We start from the raw sequence: 26,861 nt of genomic DNA, 5'->3' as shown, positions 1-26,861 counted from the left end.
GAGTGCATCAAATTTTCTCAAATTTAAACTTTATTCCCACAGTTTTCTTAGCTTAAATATTGCTTATTATCAGTTTCTTCTGGGAATGACCAGGATCATCTAAATAGATGGCCAGGTAGCAACAACTGTCCATGGAAAAAGGATGGTTTTGGTTACAGTCACTCAGGCCAATGTGGCAGATCAAGCAGAATAAGGAATTTTGTCTACAAAAATGTCTCTCTGCACATGTGGTCAGGGTGCAGGAAGGCCACAGACAGGGAGAGGGGCCATGACAGCCCCTTTCTGCACATCTTCACTCTGGTTTTTCCTCTTTTCAACTGGCTTATGTGGAGAACGAGTTTATGCAGTAGAAGAGAGTAGTTGATGTAGACTTCCTGCTAAGTGCACCGCTGAGAGACGAAAACCCCAGGGTCCAATAGCTTTGCCAAGTGGGGAGAAAATGGCCACAAGAGGTTCTTTTGTGACTTAACTATTAGAACTGACAGTTCCAGGAGGAGGAGGAGGAGGACAAGGAAGTCATGTTGAGAGAGGTAACTGATGTCCCCGAAGGCCCCACATAGAGGCACACTGTGTCCGTGTTCCAACCCAAAAGCACTCTACAGGCCCCCACCCAACACAGAGTCCAGCGAGGAAGCACTGTACGGTTCCACTAACATTTCTGGAGACGAGGCAAGCATTTTCCTCAGCAGCATAGGAAACATAATCCCTAACTTAATCCCCCAAAACAGTATGATAAACTCAGTTTTGCCTGTGAGAATACTGAGGCACTTGGTTACAAATAATAAAATACAATTCAAACTCAAAATTCTTACTCCCAAACCCTATTAGTGATTTATGTGTTCCTCTGTGTTGCTTCCTGATGAGCTCTCTGCAGAGATAATTCTCCCTGACCACCTGACCAGCCTGGATTTACCCTCAAGCTGTGCCTTCCTAAGTCTGGGGCTTCTCTGAGCCTTCTGGTTGAAGCAACAATTAAGACATTCTGGGGAGGCTCTGGCCTCAGCCTCAGCATCCCTGGGTCAGAAGTCCAGCCCATCCCTGTTCCTGCCCTCTGGTACTTGCCACAGCTTCTCTGGCTCCAACGCTCCTCTGGGGATGTGTACTGTTCAAGTGCTATGACACCATTTTCCTGTTTGCATTTTGTTTTTGTTTTTGTTTTGTTTTTACAGTTCGTTGCTCACCCTAACTGTCAGCAGCAATTGCTTACCATGTGGTATGAAAATCTCTCAGGCTTACGTCAACAGTCTATCGCTGTGAAATTCCTGGCTGTGTTTGGAGTCTCCATAGGCCTCCCTTTTCTCGCCATAGCCTATTGGATTGCTCCGTGCAGCAAGGTACAGACTGCTTAAGGTGCATGTCATTTGCAGTTATCTCTTCTCCTCTCTTAGTGTCTCCTTCAGGTCAGCAGAGGATCTTTTTCTGTGTTATTCAAGTATTACATTGGAGCTGGAGCTGGCTAAGGCACTTGCCTGGCACACCCATAAGGCTCTGGGTTTGAGCCCCAGCATCACAAAGAAAAATGAAAAGAAAAGAAGGGAGGAAGGGAGGGAGGTAGGGATGGAGGGAGGAAGGAAGGGAGGGAGTAAAGTTTTGGTACACCAAGCAAACATAGAAGATCCACAAAAAGGGGAAAACCTCAAGTACTGTTTTTAATTACCAATTTTTAAAGAGAAAGGAGGGTGATGAGATTTTAAACATGTGATACATCTCTAAATGGATAAACAGAATAGAAAATACAGGCGCCCTCCTCTAGGATCTAGAGTGTGTGGAGTGTCCTCCAAGCTCAAGGTACACTAATTTTCATCATGGTGTAGAAACAGTCATTGCTCCCAGAGAACTTTCTCAGCTTCTTCTTGGGATAGCTCATGTCACTCCTGATTACACTGTAACTCATGTGCTTCAGGAAGTAGTTCAGAGACAAGGAAGAACCAGAGGGTGTGTTGAGCACAGCTCAGGCTAGGCCCTGCAGATAACTCCTTACAACATCCTAGCCTCCATCAACAGGTTATGGTCCATGTGGCCAACTAAATAGGCATCAAGAAGAAAGGGGAGAAAAGAAGAAGCATCCAGAAAGTATAGGGCTGAATTGTTGCCTAAGGAAGAATACCAGACAGTCAGGGATGGAAAGAAGAGTAGACCTGAGGCACCCTGGCACCCGTGCTGCTGTGGGTTCCACCTTCCTCGTGCCCAGCCATTAGGCCCAAAAAGGGCCGGTACCCCTCCTCCAGGAAGAGTTGGTGCCCCAAAGACCAAATCATTAGGAGGCCTTGAAACCTGTTCCATGGAGTTAAGACTGACTTTAGGCTCCCAAACTACATTTATCTAGTGACACATTTGAAAGGAATTAAGCATGGGAGAGCAGTGTTCACTGGAGAAGAGCATGTCTGCAGGAAGACTGGCTGCATGGGCCATTTGATCAGTTAACACAGGGCTGCTTGCCATTGAGACCAACCTCATGTCAATTCTACTAGTGGGGAGGTCCACAAACTCAGGTGGCCACAGCCACCAAAGCAGCCAGGCAAGGAACCCAGTGTCTCAGCATAGGTAAGCAGTCCCAGAGAGGGAGCACACTCCACTGTGGATAAAGAACCCCAAGACCCTGCATCTGGCCTTAGCATCTCTTGAGAGTTTTGTTTCTATGGCAGTCTTGTCTCATGGACTTTTAAGTCAAAATTCTCCAGATAATCTATATGTAAGGAAGGCCAGGTGGGTTTGTTTTGTTTTGTGTCCTTTTATATTTTTAAATGAGTTTAAATATGTCACAGATAAAGTAATTAGACTCAAGCTTGATTGTTGCTGGCCATAGGTTTCAGAAACATATCTTGAGGCTTCAACCAAGTAGTTTGTTGTGGAATTGAACCACACACACACACACACACACACACACACACAGAGAGAGAGAGAGAGAGAGAGAGAGAGAGAGAGAGAGAAGGACACAGAGACAGAAACGCAGAGACAAAGACAGACAGAAACAGAGAGAACCTATGTGGCCAGGAACATTTACCTTTACTTTTTCTGGGCCTTGAAGCACACCCTAGGGAATTCAGTCATTAGAATAACAGCATGATGAAGAAACTGCTACCAGCCAGCCACACACCCAACACACACACACACACACACACACACACACACACACACACACACACACACTACGACAGCTTCCAGGAGGCTGTCATAGCCCAGGCTAGCCCAGGTCTAACCAATAGCAGCAAACCAGTGCACTTCTGTCTGCCCAGTGCCTTGGGAAAGATTCTACTTCTTAAACTTGTGGTAGGTACCAGCAAATAACATACATGCTCAACCCTGCCCCCCCCCCCAAAAAAAAAAAAGCTGTAATGAAAAAATGGGGAGAGCATTCTGGGATTGCTTGGCCCAGTGAATCCAAAAAGCTAACACATAGGTATAGAGGTCAGAGCTATAGTAATCTTCTGGAACATATGAAGGAAATTAGTGCAGGATGATTTAGCCCTTGAGTGGGGCTTCCTTTAGTCCTTTCAAAAACGTGATTGGCATTTGAAGCTCCACACTTTTTCAGCAAAAAAAAAAAGAAAGAAGAAGAAGTAAATCGTGCAAGCTAAACAGAAGCTGATTCTTAAGCCACTTGTCGCCAGCATGTTATTGGACTCCAAGCCTGAATGCAACTCAGGGAGCACGGTGAGCAACCAGGGAGCACGAGGAGCAGATGATTGTCAGGCTGAGCAGGTTTCAGGGGATGACTATGAGCGGTGCCGCTCATTACAAGGAAGAGACCCTCATTAAAGAGCTTGTCAAACTTGCTTTGAGGCAGCGAAGGGACAGATAAAAGAGTTGAGATATTTTTAGTCTTTCCTTTAACCACTCAGAAAAAAAAAATCTTTTCAAGTTTGGCAGAGATGTTGCTGGGTATTACAGAGAGGTCAAATCTTTTGTGTGACAAAGCCAGCCCTCTCTGGGGGCTCCTGAAGCTCCCAGGAGGAGAGCGCTGAGGAGGAATGTAGAAGGCTGACCTTCTAGTGAGGTCAGTGCCTTGCGGGTTGTCCCTGCAGTCTCGTGAAGAGCACAGTGCCATTCCAAGAATTCCATGTTCCAACGACATTATCGAATGCCCAGATGAGACATCAGACCGACATGTTTGTTTGTAAACAGACTTGTAAGCTGTCACTGCTAAACCTCATCAATGGGCCCCTGTCCATCAGCATCTAGTGACTGTCAGGAAGTTCTTTTTCCAGCCTAATGGTACCTCTTCCTCCTACAGCGGCTACCAGCTGTCCTAAGAGGGGGACAGTCACTAACACTGAGATTGGCCTGATGGATTGGCCTTCTAAGATGAACTCATTACTACCTTTCTGTTGAACTCCTAAGCCTGTTTTTCTACTATTGTATTTTAAGTGTGGGGGTTTCTGAGAAAGAGAGTTACATAAAGAGATTACACAGCCAGGCGTATGAAGAGAAGCTCAGCTCACTAAGTTGTCATCTAAAGAGCATTAGCAAGCAACAGGTGTGTACAGCTGAGGGCAAGGGTAGACGGGCTTGGGACATGCTTTCCTGGATCAAGAAAAAATAATACAGATTTTGTTCATCGTTCCTCACTGCCATCACGAACACGGGCAGGGCCAGGAAGGCCAGTGTGAAGCCAATGAGTTCTTAAAAATGGAGGCTTTGGTTTAAATCATTTCTTAGCATCTTTATCCTCCCAGGAAGGGCTCCTGTGCCCAAGGCCTTCGCGGCTGATTAGCCAGCTTTCCTCCTTTGTGCTAAGCTAGGTGTAAGCCTACTAAAATCTCAGGCAGTGTCTCATCAGCAGGTAGAATCAAGCAGAAGTCAGCATTGTGGCACTGCGCAGAACAGTTAAAAGTATGACAGGAAAAACCGCTTCTTCCATCATCCATTAATCTTCACTGGTCAGTTACTGCAGACACCAGACAGGGAAACGTAAACAAGTGTAGAATCCAACCTGCTATCTTTGCAGTGTACAGTCTACCAATCCTTCCTGCCACATAACTCCTGTTGGGAAGAATAGCCAAGCCTTTGTCGCCCTCCCCTCTCCCACCCCAAACCCACATCTAGTGAGAATGGTGTGGGTGAGTCAGCAGCTTTCAAGGAGTTCAGCTTTGCTGAACCAAAGCTTGTGATTAGAAACACACAGTCCAGGCACCAAGCAGAAGAGAACAGAAAGTCCAAAGGGCTCTTCTCTCCTGCTTTAGCTTCTACCAGAGAGCAAGCCTAGACTATGGAAAATGATAATGCAATTTTCCAGTCACAGCAATGGAAGGAACATTTGTGTCCCCTGACCAGTGAGTGCTCCTCTTAGACTTCTGCCACCAAGTCCCAGGGCAGTAGGCACCCTGCTGGGACAGTGTGTCAACAGGCTGGTCGCACTGTTGCTGAGGACAGTGTGAACCCCGCACTATTACTCTTTACGTATTTTTACCATCATTTTTAACTGGTGTCTCTCCCCACTAGGAAATGAGCAGCCCTTAGCAGAAGGCTCAACTTGAGGGCTGTTTGGTCTCTCTCCTCACATGTCCACAAATCTCGCACACCAAACAGGCATATGGCAGATGCAAAGACCCTGTGTGGGCCCTTGTGAACGCTTGCATGCATGCCTGCCAAGGGGCTGGAGAGATGTGTTAAGAGCACTGGTCACTATTGTAGAGGACTAGAGTTCAAGTCCCAGTTCCACATGGCAGGTCCAGCTCCAAGGGGTACAACACTCTCTTCTGACCTCTGAGAGCTCCAGGCTCGCATGCTGTACAGACATATATGGAGGCAAACACTCGTGTACTAAAAATAAACAAATCTAAAGCTATTTTTCTAAAGAATCAGCCCCGTTTCTTAGGCTTCCCACTAAGGCACATACCTGACCCCCAGTGCCATAGACAGAGAATTGCCTACAGACCAGGTGCTATTTTGTGGATATGACATCAATCATCGCTTATGTTAACTACAGACCGATAGTCATCTTTTCATTCCCATTTTAGAGAAGCAGAGACATCAATCAAGTCAATTGCCAAAAATCTGTGGCATGATGATTAAAACTGAGTGTCTGTAGATCAAGAGATTTGCCCAGAGTTATGGCATCAGCATCTGTGTCTACACATAGTTCCAGGTCCAGCTACATGCCAACCCCCAGTGCCTCCTGTGCACATCTTAGGTGCCAGATAAACTTGAAATGGACTTGAATCAGATATCTAGAGGCTTTAAGACTTTTCTAGAAAAGAGAAATCAAACTTTCCACAGGCCAAACACTGCCTGTTCCCTTGCTCATTATCCCAGCCTTGTAACATCCACCATTACCTAGTTCTTACCTAGTTCCTTGGCCCTAAGTGAAAGGCAGCCTCACACTGTAAGATGAAAATGTCCTGACTTCACACTCCTAAAATAATCCACTACCATAAGAAAACTACCTGAGCCCTAGGTTAGGCTTTTTCTGTTGGGATTTTGTTGCTTTTACATTGTTTTTAAATGTGTTCATATGTATGTCCCTGTGAATGACCACCATTTGGGCACAAGAGCCAGCAGAGGGCACTGTTTCCCTTGCAGCTGGGGCTACAGGTTGGTTGTAAGCGTGGGTGCTGAGAGCCAAGCTCAGGTCCCCTGTAGGAGCAGCAAGAGCTCTAAGCCACCGAGCCACCTCTCCAACCCTTGATTGTGTCTTAGTTCAAGGTCTACTCCAGGGCTTGCCTGGAACTCCTATGGAGTTCCCAAACTCCCAGTGTTCCCGTCTCATCTTTCCAAGTACCAAAACAGGCTCACAACTGCCTCGGTTCCCCGGTTCCCCGTCACAAGACCTCAGTAGTGATGTGCATTTCTAGACTCAGGCCGTACACAGCAGGCAGAGCAGACTGTGGCACACCTCCCGAGCTCCAGCAGCTTCAGGCCTGAAGCTGTAACCTTGACTGGGCTCTAGCAGTTCTAGACTGAGAGATCTGACTGCTTGGTCTTTTGTATTTTCTTGGCTCATGGAGTAGGCTTGTGGAAAACAGTCCTTCCCTGGGGTAATCTGCTTCAGAAATTGTCTTTGTGGGTAAAACAGAAAATTTCCAACACACACACTCACACACAGATAAACACATACTGACACGAATATAAACACATACATGCAGACTCTCACAAACTCACACAGTCACACATACACACTCTGCTGCACAGGAACACATACATACATACTCACGCACATGTACACTCACTCTCATACATACTCTCACACACATTCTCTCTCTCCCTTCCCGGAACTGTGCAGTGGCAAACACTTATAACCCCAGTACTTGAGGCAGAAGACTGTCATGAGGTTGAGGCCAGCCTGTCAAAAAAAAGAGAGAGTTGAGGAAAAAGAGAAAAGAGGTGGGAGAAGCAGGTAGAAGAGGAGGAGGAAGAAGAAGGAAAAGGGCCACTGAATGTCTGGGTCTCATCTGCCAGTGATTTACCCACAGGGAAGCTTTCAAGTTGAGAAGATGAACCACCAATCCCTCGCCTCCTCCCCCCTCCCTCCTGCCTATATCAAGGAAATATCGACATGAGGGTCGCCTTCCAAACCAGTGCAGGGTGTTGTCGGAGGTTTACTCTTGTTGCATTTTGCAGTAGACAATCATTTTAACAGGCTCATCTTCTGCTAGAATATAATACTCTGAAAAAGGTTACAGAGAACATCAGTCTCCTACAGGAAGGTCTCCTACAGGAAGGGACTCTACAGCCAGCAGGGTCTAGTCACACACACACACACACACACACACACACAATGAGAGTTAGGTGCCTTGCCTGGGTGAGACGATGGAGACAACCCTAACCCATATTATCAACAGGGCTCATCAGGGGGAGAGCCCATATAGAACCCACAGGAAAACTGGCCAGCAGTCCTCTAAGAGCTGTGTCTTTCTTTGATGGACCTTCTGGAAGACACAGATCTGGTACCCCATGTCTGCTCCCCAGTGCCTGCTCTCCCAGAAGTCACTACCTTCCCTTGTTGCTTATGGAAACTCAGAGAGCGACAAGACACAATATGATGACTCCTTAAGAACACTGCGAAGGCTGCTTAAGGATGTCCCTTGGATACAGAAAAATGTCCAAGGTCAGATGGTTGGAAAATGAGTCTCCAAGGTGGAAATTCTCCTTAGCTACAATGTTGAAAACTTCAAGCTGGATGCCTGATATGTAACAAATCAAAATGCAACATGGCTTAATTCAGATACAGCTTGATTCTACTGAATTCAAGTGAGATATTGTGTTATTCCTTCTAATCTGCATTATCAAATTAGTATATTTACCTATTATCAAACATACCATAAAGTCAATAAATGCAGTTATATTTAAAATAACTTAAAGCATTAAAGTATAAAGAAATGTTATTTGTAAGATGTTTGTGAGCCTATGATGGTCAGACAAACATCTCCTCATACCTCTGAAGTCGCTCCTACTGTGTCTTACAGTACTACATATGGGCACGCCACTGGCTTTCAGTGTGGTCAGGAACTCCTCCCAGCTGTGCATAAAATTCTGATAAACATTTTTCATGACATCACAACAACTCTGAATCATGTTACTCTGACAGCTAGAACAGGGGGTGGTGAGTAACTGAGACACCTGAGAAAGAACATCATCAAGCTGTCTGACGTGCAAACGTGCTGAACACAGCTCTAACCCAGGGAGCCTCACCCAGTGGCTGGTGTTCAGTCAGGCCAATACTCAGTCCCCCAGGTGACGCTGCCCTTTGGGGACCTCCTGAGTGAGGTCACGTGAACATCAGTTAATCAGCACTGGTCCTAACTGAATCCACCCGGAGAAGGATCTGGGTTGCTTCCCCTTCTTCTCAGTATTCCTGGGAAGGGGGTAGGAGGGTCAGACATGGTGAGAGTGACAACAGTTACCTAACAGGGACACGTGTGATCTCATCAGCATAATGACCTTTAGCTACAGTGTTATTGGACAAAGAAGATGCCATGAATGCTTTCTCCCCAGGAAGGCAGGTGAATTCTGGGTCATTCTAGACTCACTGGGAACCACCACACCAATTAAGAGGCCATACAGAGAAACCAGTGAATTTTAAAACAGTAGCACGAAGTCTGTGTTCTGTAAGCATGCTGCTGTAAAATTATGTTTTTGAGACAGGTTTTCACTAGCCTTGAAATGGTGACTCTAATGCACTACCCTAGAATTTTTTATTTAAAGGAAGAAAAAAAAAAGTCCCATGTGACTACAAAGCAAGTAATCCCTGAATTGAAAGGAATCAAAAAGAAACAATGCAAACATATAAATATCAAGACATGTCGAATTTTCTGGAAGTGCAGCTAAAGTAACATCAGGGATCATGTGGCTCTGTGTAAGCTTATCAAGATACAAGAAAGATGGTAACACACAAGTTCAAGCTCTAAGTTCTACTGAGATACCGTTTCCTCACATTGGAAGGCTGTCAAATCACATCCACGAGGCTGAGGGTACCGATATCAACAGATGAAACTTGATTATATGTCTGTTCTATTCCATTAGCCCCTCCCCGGGGCTTATAAACACAAAAGAAAAAAACCTTTGAAGTCAGTAGAACAGAGATTTGGTTAAACAGCCACTCACATTAAAGTACAAGAGAAAATGTCTGTGTTCTTTCCAGTCTCTGTCTGAGATGGGAGATTCTCTAGTTAAATTGTGGTTTTATGAGATAAAGCAGTGTGTTACAGAGCCCCTGTACCTACCCGAGCTATGGTTTTGACACATCTTGTACACACTTTGTCTCCAGCTAGGACGAACCCTGCGGAGCCCGTTCATGAAATTTGTAGCCCACGCAGTGTCTTTCACCATATTTCTGGGACTGTTGGTTGTGAATGCGTCTGACCGGTTCGAAGGTGTTAAGACTCTGCCCAATGAGACCTTCACAGACTACCCGAAACAGATCTTCCGAGTGAAAACCACGCAGTTCTCCTGGACGGAGATGCTCATCATGAAGTGGGTGCTCGGTAAGTTAGATGCTCTGTCTTTCCCCTCCCCCAACACCGACTTCCACACTCCCCCTCTGCCTCTGTGTAAACTCTTGGCTGATGCAATGACCAACACAAAAGTCAAGACAGTGGACAAGAGGCAATATAAACCCCAATTTTAAAAGGAAATGTTTGGGGGGTGTATAGCCACTAGGTACTCTTCCATACAGATGTTCTAAATGTGACTATAAAGTGGTTTTGCCTGGCAAACTGCCCATCACTTAGTTCCCTACAAGCCTTAGTGCAAGCCTGTTCTCAGGAGGGTAAATTTTCATAGCTTACAGGCCACTTGTGTTAATCCAGATACGTAGGATTTGTATAGCAAATATTACCTGAAATTTGGGGAGTGTCTTGGTTACGTTTCTGCTGCCATGATAAAGATCTTGACCAAAAGCAGGGAGGAAAGTATCCTGAGGAAAGTCAGTGTGGGAAAGAATGGCAGGAAGCTGGAGGCAGAAACTGAAGCAAGAGCCTTGGAGGAGTGCTGCTTCCTGCGTTACTAGCCTGGTTTGCTTACACAAGGCAGGACCATCGGCCCAGAGGTAGCACTGCCCATGGTGTGCTGGCACCTCCCGCATCAGCTATTAATCAGGAAAATGCTCCACAGATTTGCCCCCAGTCCAGTGCAGTGAAGACATTTTCTCAACTGACGTTCTCTCTTCCCAGATGACTCTGGCTTATGTCAAGTTGACCCCTCCTCCGAAAAATGAAACAATACAGAGAGTAACGTGTGTTATTTGTTTAAATCAGTGTGGTAAAGAGTTGTGAATTCGTATCTGTGATCTTTTGCGCTGCCAAGGTTTGTCACAATTTCCTAGGAAATGACTCATGATGTCCCCTCCCCCACTGATTAGCTCAGAAGAAAAATAAAACAAAACTGGAAATGGCTAAAATTTAGTGTAGAAAATGCTATTGATTTCTTTTTCTAATACTGAAAACTGCAAATTGCTCAATAGGAAAAAAAACCCTCAGAAAAAAAAAAAATGAAAACTAGCCAAATCTATCACCAATACTATAAGAAGCAAAACCTTATGAATAAACTGTAACCTTTACACTGCAGAGATCTGGATTTAATGGGGATATTTTTAGTGAAATAGAAGTTTTAAAAGACCTGAAATTTAAGTGTATGCAGTAACAATAGTTGATCAATTAAGTAAATTAGTTTAACTGTATTCACCGAGATTTTTCCTTTCTTGGCAAATAGTATTCATATAATTGTTATATTTAGAAGCATTAAGTCAAAAAAGTATTCAAGATCAAAGTGTTTGTGCCATTAAACAGCAAAATCACAACCATATACACACACACACACACATATATATAATACTCAGCACGGCCTGTACTGACATGCAGCCCAAGAGACAAACCATCAGAGCATCATGGGTGCCCAAGCTGAGGACTAGCAGAAAAATGGACCCTACACTGGACCACAAAGTAGCCAAGTGGTGATCATGAGAATGTTTTGACCTGGGGCAGTTAGGACAGAACGCCATCTGTGGCCAAAGAACTGCTTAGTCAGGTTAGTGCCACTAAAGCTGAGAAGAGACACTGACCCCCGGTATGGGTTAGGTCTATGGCCTTTCAAGTTTCAGAATCTGTCCTAGGTCTCCCCCAGTCATTCCCTTGGTTTAACAAAATCAAACACTTTCACACACTGAGTTTCTGAGTAAGAATTTAAACTGTTTTCAGTGCAAGTCTTTCACTCGCCCCACTTTCCTGCCTGTACCCCAGTCTATAGTGAGTGCAAGATCCCTTCCCTTAAATGAATAGTTACTATAAGCCAAGCCCCCTAAGCCATGACTTCCTCCTGGGCCTCTCACGGTTCATCCTAGGTGTCGCAGCAAAGGCGTGATGGGAGAGATTCAGCTCCAGACAGCGTGTCTCTAACTCACACAACTTGGTTCCCCTTTCTGCGCATCTGGCATCAGGACTTGCACAGCTGAAGTGCTGGAGAGATCAGAAGCCACTCGCTGCGGCCTCTTTCTTGCCTAGTTTAATACAGGGAAAAAAAGACTTCGATTTCTTACTACGGGGGTGGGGGGTAAACATGCTTATTACAGCTTTTAAAAATACAAAACTCAAGAGAGGAACAGAATGAACCCCATGCGTCTGTCTCTCGCCTTCAATTATTAGGGATCCATGGCCAGTCTGGCCCCTTCCCCTCTTTCTTAGCCCTGTGTTATTATGAAGCAAGGTCAGGGAACACAAACATTTCATCTGTAAAAAAAAAAAAAAAAAAAAAAACAAACAAACAAACAAAAAAACACAACTCTGTATTGTTGCCAGGTATGGTGGTGCACACCTTGGTCCCAGCACTGGGGAGGCATAAGCAGGTAGATTTCTGGTCTCCAAAACGAGTGGCAGTCCAGCCAGGGCAATGTAGAGAATTGCAAAACAGTAAAGTCTTGTTTTCTTCTTTTCAGTTCCTCACCGTCTCTGCTTCATATTACAGTTTTGTTTGCCATGCCTGTGAATTTTAATCCCACTGAATTTTCTCATTTTAGATATACTTTTCAACTCATGAAATTTATATCCTTTTCATATTTCTCAATTCTTTTTATATTTTTATCTCTCTCATTTCCTTCCTCAATGTGCTTGCATTTTCCTGTAAATCCTTGAATTTATTTTATGTATTTATGGTACTTTATAAATCCTGTCATTTTTGTGTGATTTCCAGTGGCTAATCTTTCTCCTATAAACTGACATTTATCAATACGGATCGATGAATATGTCACATATTATGTAAAGAACATCTGAGTTCTGTTGTCTGAGTCCATTCCTGTTGCTGTAACAGAAAAACTAAAGCTGGGTGACCCATGAAGCAAAGAGGGTTATTTTGACTCTAGGTTGTGCAGGGTATCCCTTAGATAGCACAGCTGCATCTGACAAGGACCTTGTGGTGGAATGTGGGGGACAAAGCCAAGCATGTGACTTTATGATCCCTGACCTTGCTTCAAAACAACACAGGAAGAGGGAAAGGGAGAGTGCAGTGCATGAAACTGACGATGACTCCCTAATGTGGGAGGACAAAGCCAAGAGCTTGAAAGAAGACACTAGAGGCTGCTTCACCTCACGGGGTGCTCCCTTCCTATTCCTGTTCCTCCTGTTCCTTCCTGTTCCTCCACAGGTGCAAGGAGCCACTGGCGCAAGGGAAATACTAATCCACACCCATAACCCAACCACCTCTGATGGGCCCAAACTCCCAACAGTGGCACACAGCTGCCCCTCAGTTTTGATAGGGACAGGCCATCATCAAACCACAGCAGTGGCCTTCCTTTTAAAGAGTGGCCTTATGCAGATAGAGTATTAAGCTTTTGCATAGTTTTCTTAGAGTACCTCTCTAGAAAGCTTTCCCATAAGAACTGTTTACTTATAAGGACTCTATTTCTGTGCTATAGAACTCACTAAGGGAGTGGGGTCTTTACTGGAGGACTCAGGTGTCAACAATACCTTTCAGTTCTGGGGGATCACAGCTCAAAAGTCTCCCCACCCAGTTCTGTGACTGTTGTACGTGGAATTCCACTCCATGTGTTCGTGGCTTTGTTCCTTTTACACGTCTGTGCTTGAGGGTATGCTTTCAGGCTTGCACAGCCCCCTGCCCCCTGTTGCTCAGCCACATGACATCTAATCACTCCTCCCTCTTCAGCCAATGACCTGTGGCCATGCTCTGAACTCCTTCCTGAGCACCGAAGATGGGGGATAGGCCTTCCCACTGGATTACCTTTACTCAGGGGCCATATACTCCTGTGCTACCTCTTTCTAATGTCTGCAAATGCTTCTTCATTTTATTTAGATTCTGAGAACAGAAATCAACACACAGTCTCTAAAGCAGAACCAGAAACATTTATCAAAGCTAAAGAGGACAGGCATGGTAGCATATGCTTGTAATCTTTGCAGCTTGGGAGGCTGAGGCACGAGACTCACCAATGTGAGGTCCTCTTGGGCTATGGAGGAAGGATCTATCTGAGGGAGAAAGAGGAAAAGGGAGAGGGAGAGAGCGGAGTAAGGAGACAGACTAAGAGAGATGGAGAGAAAGAAAAATTATTCTTTCTGTATTAATTAATACAGGAAATTATCACAACAGCAGTTTTCTTTAACCAGCTAGTTACCCAATGGTTGACACAGAGACACTATGATTTATTTTTAAGCTGTGAGCACTGTGCAGGGCAGATTCTGAGCTACCCTAATTCTAGTACCTTTAAGACCCACATAAAGACAATCGCTTGCCAATCTGCTGACTCCCGGGGCAGCTTCTGCTCCATTAGTCTGTTCCTACAGCCACATGCTCAGAGCCATCTTCTTCCTCAGCCACGTGGCCAGCTCTCCTCCCATGTGAGGGTAAGAGAAAAAAGGAAACTAATGCCTTTAGATCTTCCTACAGCTGAGCAGTAATCAACCTTCTTTAAGAGGGAGGCAGGTGTCTTCCCTCTCCCTTTTAGGTCTTCAGACTCCACCAGAGCAGCCAAGCAGCTAGGGTGTCTTATCCCCTACTGTGTTGCCTGAAAACATTTAAGCAGAAGGGACAGTGTCCCCCAAAGCCTAATCTGACAGCAAACTGGACATGTTCCAAACTAGCGTTTCTGAGATCTTCCCTTTCAGGGAGAAGAGAGATAGCGATGGGGCAGAGCCTTTGCAGGTTTTAATGGAGGTGACATTACATGGCTTCTGCTTTCCCAAGAGTGGTGAACTCAGGACGGATGGCTGAAGGACAACAGCAGAAGCGGGGTGGCAGTTACAAAGCCACTGCTGTAAGTCGGATATCAAAGGGTTAGTGAGAACAGACAGTAGGTCATGCTTTGAGGGTAAAAATCAATATTTACTACTGTGCTACATGTGAGGTGTGGGGAAAAAGAACTGTTGGGGACAATGTCCAGTGTCATCACTTGCATAAATGGCATGAAAGAGAGTCCTTCACTAGGAATGGGAAAGAGGTGGAAGGAGCCTATGGAGGGATAAGGGGAGGTAAATGAGGACTCCAGTTGGAGATATATATTATAAATCTTCTTCAGCGGGCAGAGATTTATATCATCTGGAGAGACCCAGAGTATATTAGACAAGAGGAAAGGTCAAGTAGTAAACGACTGTGTGCCTCTGAACTTTGCAGGAGAAGGGGGGGTGGAAACAAATCTGAGCACGTCAGCATATTTAAGCAAATTATCGTATCACTCTGGTTTTGAAAGTGGACACATGAGCTACGGATCAAGCCATGGCCCCGGCAGTCATCTGGGAAGCTTGGCACTGTCTAGCAAAGGAAGAGGAAAACCCAGAGAGTGGTGAGCCGGGGAGTAAGGAGCCGGGGAGCGCCGCCGGCAGAGCATGAAATGCTCTGGCCATCTGGAAGCAAAGCTCCTAAGCAGATGACAAGGGCTGGGCTCTGGTGTTCGTGTCCAGGGCCTGGGCGTTCTCATCATTGTAACAGGAGCAAAGGTCAAGTTGAGGGTGTGAGGCAATCATATGGCTGGTACAGTGATGGAAGTGTGTTGATGATCTTGGCAGGTATTTTCTAATCCATCACTTCTTCTCAATAGATACATCTAAATGTTAAGTATTTTATCAAGTATCAAGCACTTTGCCAGGTATTAGGGGGAAAGAAACCAATAAATATGACTAGTGTAATCTTGCCCTAAGTACCTGCTGCAGCTCTTTAATTATTGCAGAAGTAATGCCTTTGACAGATGGAATTGTCTACAGAAGGTTCTTTGCACTGTTATGCCTTGAAATCCAACATCTCAGCCATACAGAAGAGCATGAAGTAGCATTATCTCCTGCTGCTGGCCTTAGACTTCTGTTCCCTGTCACAGCTAAGAAGGCCTTTAACTAGCAGCCAACACAGATGCACAAATCTCCTGTCTAGCAACACACCAGATGCGTTAACTGTAGTATAGGACAAGCTGGTTATAAAATGACACAAGCCATCATTCCCCCTCACCAAACAGGGCTCAAGAGGTGACGGGAACCTTGGGGCTTGAACAAGTCCAGTCTGCCTGCTTTTTTCAGGGACGGAGGTCTTAATCATGGGGAGGTGAAGGGTCTTATTTAGATCTCCTGCTTCTGCCCATTCCCCTTCCCACGCATCAACACAGGAGTGAGATTATAATCCACTTAGCCTGTAATCACATCTTATCACTATGCCTCAAAACTCTCACAGCTATCCATCTCCCTAACAGTGACAGCCAGTGCCGTTACAACAGCCTACGTTGCGCTCAACTCTCCAATCCCTCTTTCTTGTTCCTCTGCCACCATCTTCCACCTCACTCGCCATGTCAGCCCCACCGCTCTCCCGAATGTTTCTGCCTCTGAGCCTTTTCCAAGGCTGTTCTTCCTGCAGGGATCTAGGTGTTTCATGCTCATACATGTCAGTTTCTGTTCAGGTCTTTGTGTGAGAAGAATCCACGAGGCCAGCAGTCTGCCATGGACTCAGACCCCCAGGCTCTCAAAGGTGGCCTTCAAGTGAGGCCTTTATAAATCGACCTACTCCGAAACCCAAGCCTTCCTCCTCCTCCTAGCTCCTTCTCTTTCTCCCTAACACCAAACATTGACCAAACCATCTACCTGACTTGGTGTTTCTGCAGCTACATAAATGTGCACTGACTCCTCCTCTCCACAGGGCCATCTGGTTTCCTCAGTGATTTCTTTCAGTGGTCACATGGCATAGCAGTACTCTAACTTACTTCCCCACCACGCTTCTCCTACTGGGCAAAGTAATCCTCTTCCGCAAGATGTCCTGTGGACAGAAAGACATTCTCCTGTCACTCGGAAAGCCATGCCAAGCTGCCAGCAAAATATAAGAAAGTTCTTTTGGGGAGAGTAAAAGCCATAGAGACTAAGGAGACAGCATCAGAGAGAGAGGGTAGCACCCATGAGAATACAACATGGGGGGCACAACTGAAAAGGAGGGCCAAACTTGCTGGTAGGCCATGAACTCCAGAGAGCTGCCAAACAGAAGCTCTGGAGAGTGAACCACAGACCAGGCCGGAGGACAGTCAACAGCTGTTGCCTGGCTTCACATGAAAGCAGGGACTGTGGGCAGCTGGGGAGCTGAGAGGATATTCTGCTGAAGAGCGTGTCTAGAGATACCCCTCAGAGAACCAGCCCCACGAGGCATGAAGACAAGAAACTTTCCTAATACGTGGTCCTCTCATCTTTTCGTGAAAGACTTTCTCTCCCTAGTCTCAGAAAAACCTGGCATTGCTTTTCTTTTTTTCTTTTTTTTTCAGAACAGTTATTATTCATTTTTTTCATGGCAGGGCAGACACGTGAACATGTGAGGGTCAGAGGACAGCTTGCAAGAGTCATTTCTCTCCTTCTACCATGTGTAGGTCCTGAGGACCAAACAAGTTTTCAGGCTTGTCACTTCTTCCATACTTGCAAGCAGCACTGAAAGCTCCATTGATGGGACAAGATGCAAATGCCAAGACTGCAGCAAAATACATGTAAATACCAAAACAAGGAACGGAGCAGGACTGCATGTCAGGAAACCGGCATGGCTGGCCCATTCACCTTTAAGCTCTCTCCTGGCTGGCTTCTGTTCTCACACCAGCTCTCTCACTTCAACCCACCCGGACTATAACCTCCAAGGCACAGCTGAGTCTGAGCTCTGGAATCTCACCTCCACAGTTAGTCAAGAGGAAAAACAAACACTCTTGTTTCCATGATTTCCTCCCGGTTCCTAACAAATTCACTCTTTTAATGGAGCCTTTGCATATTTAGACAGGATGCCCGAACATACTCACCGAGATGATTTACCAAAGGTTCTTCAAGCAAGTCAGGCACGTTACTGCCATGTTCATCATGTTCTGAGACTGCCCAAGGGCTTGATGTAGACTTCAGTCTTCTCAGCAAGGCCTGGAGGAGAGTCCATTAGATTATGAAAGACTCTCCTCACCCTGAACCCCCACAGGTACTTGAGGACCTTACAGTTTCCCAGAGCAGGGTTCCCACCTGTGGGTTGAGACCCTTTGGAAAAACCTCTATCTCCAAAACTATTTACATTATGATTCGTAACAGTAGCAAAATTAAGTTATGAAGTAGCAACAAAACTAATTTTATGGTTGGGGGTCACCACAACATGACGAACTTTATTATGAAAGGGTCTCAGCATTGGGAAGGCCGAGAACCACTGCCCTATACTGCCCTACTCTCCCACATGTCACTTGGAACACCCTTCCCCTTTCACCTAGCTAGTTTCCCATTCCTTAACCTAGTCTCCCCACTTCCATAAATTCACCCTTTCCCATGACTACAAACACACAGCATGCAGGCATTCTGCTTAGTCCCTTGGCTATCATGTTGGCTCCTCAATCCCTGCGTCTCCATAAGCCGGCCCCTGTGCCATTTTTATGACTGCAGCTGTATTGCCAAGTCGCAAGCAGATATCTATAGCAAAGGGATCTCATTATCCTGATTAACCCAGCTTGGTGCCTGGATCTCAACATCTGGTCAATGCATGATTTCTGACTCGACAGCCTAAGCTTGTGCCTCAGGCAGGGCGTGGTAGAGATGGCACGGTGGACAGCAAAGAGCCTGGGCTGCTTGTGTGCCTTTGGAGTTTCCTTTTCAAAGTGGAAATAACTATCCTAGCTGTCAGTCAGCATATTATGAAGAGTCAGGTGGTATACGTAAAATGCTGAGCACCAAGAAGGAAACAATTGCTGGTTGCTGTAGTCAGAATAGAGAAGATAAAGAGACACAGATTACTTCTTAGGAAACTAGTAATATCATCCTTCTGCCTGACAAGCAAATAAACTCTGAAAGTGCCAACACCGAGACAGGGTTTAGACATTATGGGTAGGTACAGTGCTTCTGGGGATATTTTCCCTCCTGTGAGTTCATGGAACACCGTGTGCTGACCCAATGGTGAGGAATTAACTTAAGGAGATAGGTAAATGTGGGACCCTGGGTTACAGTAGAAGGAGCCTCTTACTATTTAAGAGATGTACCTATTTCTATCTCAGAACAAAAAAGAAGCCCTTCTCAGTACCACGGAGGCCAGACTGTAAGAGAGTGCCTTTCTGTCTGTCAAGCCCTCTCTCCACAGACTGCGACTTTACTCAGAAATTACAAACCATCAAGACATGGTTTCCCTCTGAGGCTTCCTGGGGTGCCTTAGCCTCCTTCTCTGGCAGGCACCTTTCTTAGTTATTGATGACCTTGTTCTCTGAGCTCCAGACATTCCTGAGGAATGGGAACTTTGCCTGGAGGAATCGAGAGTACCAAGCATCCTTCACCCCTTGGGCCCTCAGGCCCTAAACATCTAACTGGCAGGCTGGGGCAAAAGACCTAAGGCGGAGCTACAACACAGCGCCACATACTGCCCTAGCATCTTGGAAGCAGGAGGCCTAATTTCCCTCACTGAAGTACTTAATTTCACACACTTCTGTTTTCATTAGGCATTCCCGATGCTCAAACCCTCCTCCCTGTTACCTTTACTTATGGCCTTGGAATGCTCTAAATTAACCCAATTGATTAATATTTAAATCTAGGAAGACTGACAAGGACATCTGACCATGGAGTCATTTTCAGTGCCTAATGAAAAGAATTTGCATTTCAGATTCATAGAACTTTGAATGTTTGAAGTTCCTCCAAAACATGCTCAAAATCAAGGGACTTACCAATTTTCCCACTGCCAGTGAATGGGCAGGCTAGAACCTGAGCCCAGCACTTGCCGGATTAAAAGTGATTATTAGTAGCCTGCCATTCTTCTTATGTACAGTGAGAAGCAAGTCTACTATGACATCAGTAATTTTAATCTGGGGGAAGAGAAAATAAAAATAAATTTTTAAAAAAATCCACATTTTCTCCAGTCTGTAAATGGTTTTCTAATAGGACTTTTAAGTAGGCGGGGGGGGGGGGAGTGTATTTCAGTGTTAAAAAAACATATGGAGCACAGAAATAGTGCACAAAGTTTGATAGGATATACACAAGACATGGCTTTGTTAAGAGAAAAATAAGCAGAGGCTGTGAGAAGCCATGTAAACAGACCTGCAGGAGTTGGGGACATTTCTCACTTCGGAAACTCTAGTTCAATGGTCAACAAAGCCAGCATCCTTTCACAGATAGCTGCTCTTGGACTGTGTTTGCCTTGGAAAAATATTTTTGTTTGTTTGTTTTGGTTTTTGAGACAGGGTTTCTCTGTGGAGCCTTGGCTGTCCTGGACTTGCTTTGTAGACCAGGCTGACCTCAAACTCACAGAGATCTGCCTGGCTCTGCCTCCCTGAGTGCTGGGATTAATTTTCCACCACTAAATGCTGATCAGATCAGTCCCTGGGTAGGGTCCCTGAAGACTGAAGACAACCAGCCCCTCACTCTCATGTGCTCTGAAGGAGGGATCTAGGGTACAGCAACACACTCTAGAGGCCAGAACCACGAGGGGAGCTGCTGTGTGGCCTGCTCCACTGGGTGTATGGAGACATTAGAGGACCACGGGAGTTCTAAGAGTATCTCTGGTTTGTGGCTTTACCTTGGGGTCATGATCCACACACTGCAGGGGTCAAGGATAGAAGCGAATGCACACCACCACGTGACTTATTTATGCGCTGAGGAAGAAAGAGTTGAAATTCTAAAGGATGCTATGAAACTGAAGGTCCCAAAGACATGTGGCGACCTGGTGCGATTGGCAGCCAGAGGAGTCGGGAATGCAAGAAGGGATGCTGGACAATGGGAGCCAGTCTGGGTGGCAGGGATGGGGATGCCAGCTTCGGGTAAGTGACATTTGTGGCACTGGCAGAATATTCACTTGCTGCGATCTCTCTGCATAGTGGGAATTTCATTTTAAAACTCTTAATTAAAAGTAAGAATTGTAAATGCTTGCAAGGTGGCCGCAGTACTAGACAGTGACAGGTCTAGTCTCTACAGCAAAATATGAGTCAAGGACAGTGGTTTTCCAACCTGTCTTGGCCGAGGAGTGGAGGAACCTGTAACATCTGATTACCTACCTCCACCTCTACATTGCTCATTGTGTAACAACGAGTGTAAAGCTCCTCAAAACCCGATTGGTTATTCAAAGGAAAAGCGGAGGCAATGCAGTAACACTGAGCTTGAACTCACTGCATCTGTAACTTGGGGAAACCAAATTCCACATCACATACGAGGCCTTCAGAAATTCCTCAGCCTCGGCTCCTTTCATTCCTCATTTATAACTGCTCCATATTAACGTGTTTGAGTTCTGTCGGCAGGTGGGAAACCTCTGTTCACTTTCAGAGATGCTTCACCTAGCTCAGAGGGCCAGGGACCAAGGCCTGTCTTCTGGGAGTGGCGGGAACCCCACTCGTATGTTTCCACCCGCGTGTCTGTAGCTATCCCCACAGAGCTGGCCCTGTCGTGTCTACCTCGTTCCTCTGGCATGTGCCAGGGAAACCTCAAGGTCGGCCTGGCCCTCTCCCGCAGGAATGATCTGGTCCGAGTGCAAGGAGATCTGGGAGGAGGGGCCGCGGGAGTACGTGCTGCACCTGTGGAACCTCCTGGACTTTGGCATGCTGTCCATCTTCGTGGCCTCCTTCACCGCGAGGTTCATGGCCTTCCTCAAGGCCAGCGAGGCCCAGCTCTACGTGGACCAGTACGTGCGGGACGGAACGCTGCACAACGTCTCCCTTCCGCCGGAAGTGGCATACTTCACCTACGGTGAGTTACGGGAACCTGATAGGGCAGAGTCCCTGGTGCCTCAAGATTGTCTGTGCCTACAGAACTCACAGAATGTGGGGTTAATTCATGATTTAGAAATAGTCTTTGATGTCTGGAAGCATGAGTCTGTTTGGGAGAAGGTCTCGGAGCCTCGGAGCATTTCTCTAGATTTTTTTGGTTTTGTTTTTCAAGAATAATTCTCCCCCCTACCCCCGCTCCCGGGTTTCACGGGAGCTGGGGACACAGCTCAAGGCTGCTGCCTCCCAAGAAGTCCGACGAGGTCTACAGAAGTAGACTCAGGTGACGCTGGGATTCTTGACTGCCCCGAAGAAAATTATTTCAGAAGGAGTCATTATGAATGAGAGAGTTGAAGTTCATTAAGAAGAGATTTTTGTGAACAACCCTAGTGAAGCTCACTGGATCACCCTCCCCCCACCCCCACCCCCAAACAACATGAAAGTAGAGTAGAGGCATTTTGGAAGTCAGAGAAGTCAGGAGTGGGAGGAGGAGAACAAGCGAGGGTGACAGGGTGAACAAAGTACATAACATAGATGTGAAAAATATCAGGATGAGACCATTATCATGTATAATTAATATGTAATTAATATTTAAAGAAGAAATTATGATATAGTTTTGAGTATGGGCATTAAGGGAAGGCGATATTTAGGAAAAAATAAAGGCACCCAAGTGTGAGTGTGAGAGTCTCAAAAGAGTTGCTTTTCTTTACAGTGGTTTTGTGTATGTGTGCGTGCACGTGGGATACCCACACCCACAATTATGGTGGCTTCTAAAGTTGTATCTGGAAGGGTTGCTGATGAGTGTGAACAAGGTCACAGGCTGGCTCCTGGGATGCGTAGGATGGGAACACAGTTGCTGAGGTAGAACGATTGGTCACAAGAGTCATGTAATGGAATTAAAATGTTTTGTTGTTTTTTTTTTTATCTCTTACTTTAGGGTCTTATTTGTGAGAGTCCCAGAAATTTCCAGGTTTATATTTTGGAAAGCTGTAAAGCAGTACCCAAAGACCCCATGCATCATTGCTATTTTAGCACTTAGTATTTAGAAATACATTTGTTTAGAAAGAATATAGATAGCCTCCACAGCTAATTTTTTAAAACGCTGTATTAATTCTTTTGAGAATTTTAACAACATATTTTGATCATATTCACCTGAAGCCTCCACCATGTTTGTGTCCTTTGCTTTTTAAAATAACCCATCTACTCCAGTTTGTGCTCCCCATAGATTCCTGAGATGGGGGAGGGGCAAGGGGCCCACCCGCTGGAGGTGCTCAACCAATGGAAGCCACATCCATAAAGAAAAAGGACTCCTTCCTAGAAGCCATCAGCTGTGTGTAGCTCCTCAGCTAGGGTTGGGGCCTCGTGAACGCTTCCCCGTCCATGCTAGAATTAACCGGCTTGAGCTTGTACTATTTTTCCATACAGTGTATTCTGATCACCCCTCGTCTCCTCCCAGATCCTCCCCACCAGTCCAGCACCAGAGCGCTGTAAGACAAGACATCTCCAAAATCACCACTGAGTTTGTTTGGTGGTTGGCCATCTGCTGCTGGCCATCTGCCTGCCCTTTGTGTTGTCTGTATACCACTGAGCCTCCACCGGGAGAAACTGACGTTTCCCTTGTCAGTTGGAGAAGCTTCTGGGTTAGGTAGGGCTTCTTATCTAGTTCCCCTTCAATGCTGGGACTCCAACTGGTTTAGACCTGTGCAGGCCCTGTGCACGCTGCTACAGTCTCTGCCGAAGGTTAAAAGATAGCATCCGAATATAAGACACTACATCCCATATTTTTCTTTTTGGACCTGGGTTACCTCGATCAGGATGATTTTTTTTTTTCCCCTGGCTCCATCCCTTTATTTGCAGATTTTGTTATCCTGTTCTTTTAACAGCTGAGTAATACTCCATGTGTAAATGCATCACATTTTCTTTATCCATTTTTCTGCGAGGGATGTTGTTTCCAATTTCTGTCTGTTATGACTACAGCAGCAGTAACATGGTTGGGCAAGCATCTCTGGTGGGATGAAGCATCCTTTGGGTATATGCCCCAGAGTGGTAGATCAATTCCAAGATTACTGCGGAGCTGCCACACTGATTTCCATAGTGGTTGTAAAAGTTTGCCCTCCCAGCAGCAATGGATGAGTGTTCCCCTTACCCCACATCCTTGTCAGCATGACCTGTCATTTGTTTCATTGATCTTGGCAATTCTGACAGGTGTAAGATGAAATCTCAAAGTAGTTGTGATTTGCTTTTTCCTGATGACGAAGGAGGTTGTTAAAGTGTTCCCAGGCGTTTGTGTTCCATCTTTTGAGAACTCTCCACATAGTTGGGTACCCCATTTTTAATTGGGTTGTTTTCTCAATGTCCAGTTATGTTTAGTTCTTAGTACATTTTAGATATTAATCCTCTATCAGATGCGTCATCTTTTCCCATTGTGCAGTCTGCTGCTTTGACCAAATAACCGTGTTCTTTGTCATACAGAAGCTTTTCACCTTCATGAGGCCCCATTAATGAATTGTTGATATCAGCGGCTGCACTAACAGTTTACTGTCCAGAGGGTCTTTTCCTGTGTCAGTGAGTTCAAGACTATTCCTCAGTTTCTCTTCTATCAGATTCTGGGTATTTGGCCTTATGTTGGCATACCTAATGTTTTAATTGTGCTGGAATTCTTGACTCAGACTAGACCCACAATGAGGGGTTCTTTTCCCTCCCTTTGTCCTTTTAAAGTTTTTGTCTTTCTATCCTACCTCAGTATGGCTTTTATGATGTTACCAGAAGTACAATACCGGTTTGTATAAGAGAAAATGTGCACTGACATGAATACTTGCTACCAACAGAGGCCAGAAGAGGCCATTGGACCCCTTGAACTAGAGTCACCGGAAGTTGTGAGGGATTGTGTGAGTGATGGAATTAACCTGTGTCCTCTGGAAGAGCAGTGGTCTTTAAAATTAGAAAGAGCTGAGGTCAAATACTAGTTCCATAGATTACTGTTTTGTTTTTTAACTTTTGTGTGTCCACTGCCTCATGTGTAAAACAAGCATAAAAACCCCATGTCAAAAGGTTTGTTAAATTGTTAAATAAAATAATCAGATTGAAGATATTTGCCTTATCCATAAAGATAGTAAAAGCTTACTAGGTGGTAATAGTTATTATCAATACTACCTCTTTGGCTGTTTTTTAAAATCTCAAACACTGTACTCCATGTTGTAAAAGAGAATGGTGACAGGGTGAGGAGTAGCGTGGTGGTGGTAGTTATGGTGGTGGTGATGGTGATGGTAGAAGTGGTAGTCGTGGTGGTAGTGATGGTGATGGTGGTGGTGATGGTGGTGGTGCCAGTGGTGGAGGTGGTGGTAGAGGTGGTGGAGGTGGTGGTGATGGTGGTGGTGGTGATGGTGATGGTGGTGGATGTAGTGGTGGTCGTTGTGGTGAAGGTGGTGGTGATGGTGGTGGTAGTTGTGGTGGTGGTGGTGATCACGGTGGTGTTAGTGGTTGTCATGGTTGTGATAGTTGTGGTGGTGGTGGCAAGGTCACTGGTACTTAGTAAATATTAATTAGTGGAATGTGTTTAAAGGGTTTGAATGGCAAATGTCCCCGCTAGTAGTGAAAACAGTGGCTCTTCTAGCCATGGAACATCTATGGTCAGGTATAGCCATGATCTTGATGGAACTCTAACATAATGCAAATGTGGGGAAAGATGAGCAAGCTTGTGTTACAGCCATTGCTCTCTGGCCTCGCTTCTCGGCATTTGTTGGTGTAACAAATTCTGAGTTTCCTTGAATGGTGTATGTTTTCTGGTGTGTGCTGCTTAGGTTCCTCAAGAAAAGAAAGGCTTACTCTTGTTAATGTCACGATGCAGGCTGCAGTGTTGTCCCCATGTTAACACCTGTTCCTGTGTGGGTTGTGTTAGGTCCAGAGGAGCCCATAACACACTTGCCCTTGCTTTTTCTGGTTCACCTTGGGTCCTTGGAAATATTCCCGAGCTCTTCTTGCACACATGTGCTCCAGCTACAGGGGCCGAGCACCCTCTTGTGGCGAGACGTGCAGTCAAGCCTTTCAACCATTTCGGTTTCAAAAAGTAGACTCCAGCTTTTTCACGGTTGTGAAAAGATGTTTTTCTGCTGGAAACGGCTCCAGGATGAAAGTCCCTTTCTGTGAATCACACGGGGCAGTTTGCCGTACGCCCACCCAGCACTGCAGCAGTGACAAGCCCATTCTGGGAGAACCAGGTACACCGGAAGTCCAGCCTCGGCCTCCAGGAACATCTACGTAGGGGCAGTTTTCACTGTTCTAGCTGAGGTCGAAGATGGTGAATTGTGGGTGGCTTTTATAAAGGGATTCATTTTGGTGTCTCTTTCACATTAGAATCCACTTCTTATTTCATAACATTCAAATGTGTTGTTTATCCACAGAGGGCAGCAGATATTTTAGAAAACACATACTTTGTTCTGACCTTCTTTCCCAGGCTTCTGAATTCTGTCCTTGGTAAGAACACAGACTCTGCGTTCATGTATTCCAAATATAATTTGGAATGCGCTACATGAAACTGGCAGCACAGTTTCCCTTACGAAAGGTTTCTCTCCATTATAATTATTTAACAGAGCCTAGCTTTGAAAATAAAGAATAAAATTCCTCCCCCTCCATCTCCCTTGGGGTCCCAAGAATTGCCGTGTAATGTGCTTTCTATTTGCACTTACTGGCTCTGAAAAGGACCCCATACCCCCAAATCCAATCTTAAAAATGGCTATAGTAATGTCTGCTCTACGGGGCTGTTGTGAAAATCACAGCTAATTTAGTGTGAGGGCTAATTTAAGTTTCTCGATGTTTCTCATTTAAGCTTCATTCAGCAGTTCTCAACAGGGGTGCTGTTGGCTTTGTCAGCAGGGCAGTTTTCGCCGAGGTGCCGTGTGGGGTGTTATAGGAGGCTCCGTACTCCTACCCAGTCGCCAAGAGAAGCAGGCACCATCCCCGGATGGGGGTACGGGAGCCCTCCCTCAAGACTCACTGTCTGGCATGGAGTGGGCAGCCAGAATGTTGTCCCTGCAGCAGGGCCCCTGTGCGGGTTCACCTGGCTACAGAGATGCCCTCGAGGCAGCTTGGGCTCCGAGACTCACTGGGACTCAACAGAACACACCAGTGGAGTCCCTCTAGTACTATTGTGGCAAACCTGTGTGACTGGTCACCACCTTTGAGGCCCTCGCTCAGTCTGGGAGGAAAGTCGCCAGTACACACCTTCTGGGGGAGGCAGGGAGAGCAAGATTGTGTTCTGGGGCAAACCCTTCAGACTCCCGGG

The 26,861-nt window shown here is 45.7% G+C and overlaps 1 protein-coding gene across 3 annotated transcripts in view; it reads left to right on the top strand.

Moving 5' to 3' along the window:
• Window positions 1-26,861, top strand: part of Trpc7 (transient receptor potential cation channel subfamily C member 7) — a 116,076-nt gene that overhangs the window by 59,935 nt on the left and 29,280 nt on the right. For 2 of the 3 annotated variants that reach the window (XM_055629456.1, XM_055629455.1), the window contains exons 4-6: window positions 1,170-1,334; window positions 9,707-9,923; window positions 21,330-21,563. In XM_055629456.1, the coding sequence (XP_055485431.1) occupies window positions 1,170-1,334; window positions 9,707-9,923; window positions 21,330-21,563 (616 nt within the window). The remainder of the gene's footprint in view (window positions 1-1,169; window positions 1,335-9,706; window positions 9,924-21,329; window positions 21,564-26,861) is intronic. The other variant, XM_055629457.1, reaches the window with a different exon arrangement.

The sequence above is a fragment of the Psammomys obesus genome, unplaced genomic scaffold, assembly GCF_907164565.1.
Source record: "Psammomys obesus unplaced genomic scaffold, mPsaObe1.curated_primary_1811, whole genome shotgun sequence".
Classification (NCBI taxonomy): domain Eukaryota; kingdom Metazoa; phylum Chordata; class Mammalia; order Rodentia; family Muridae; genus Psammomys; species Psammomys obesus.
Note: the sequence above shows the minus strand (reverse complement) of the source record. Positions and strands in the feature narration are given on the sequence as shown.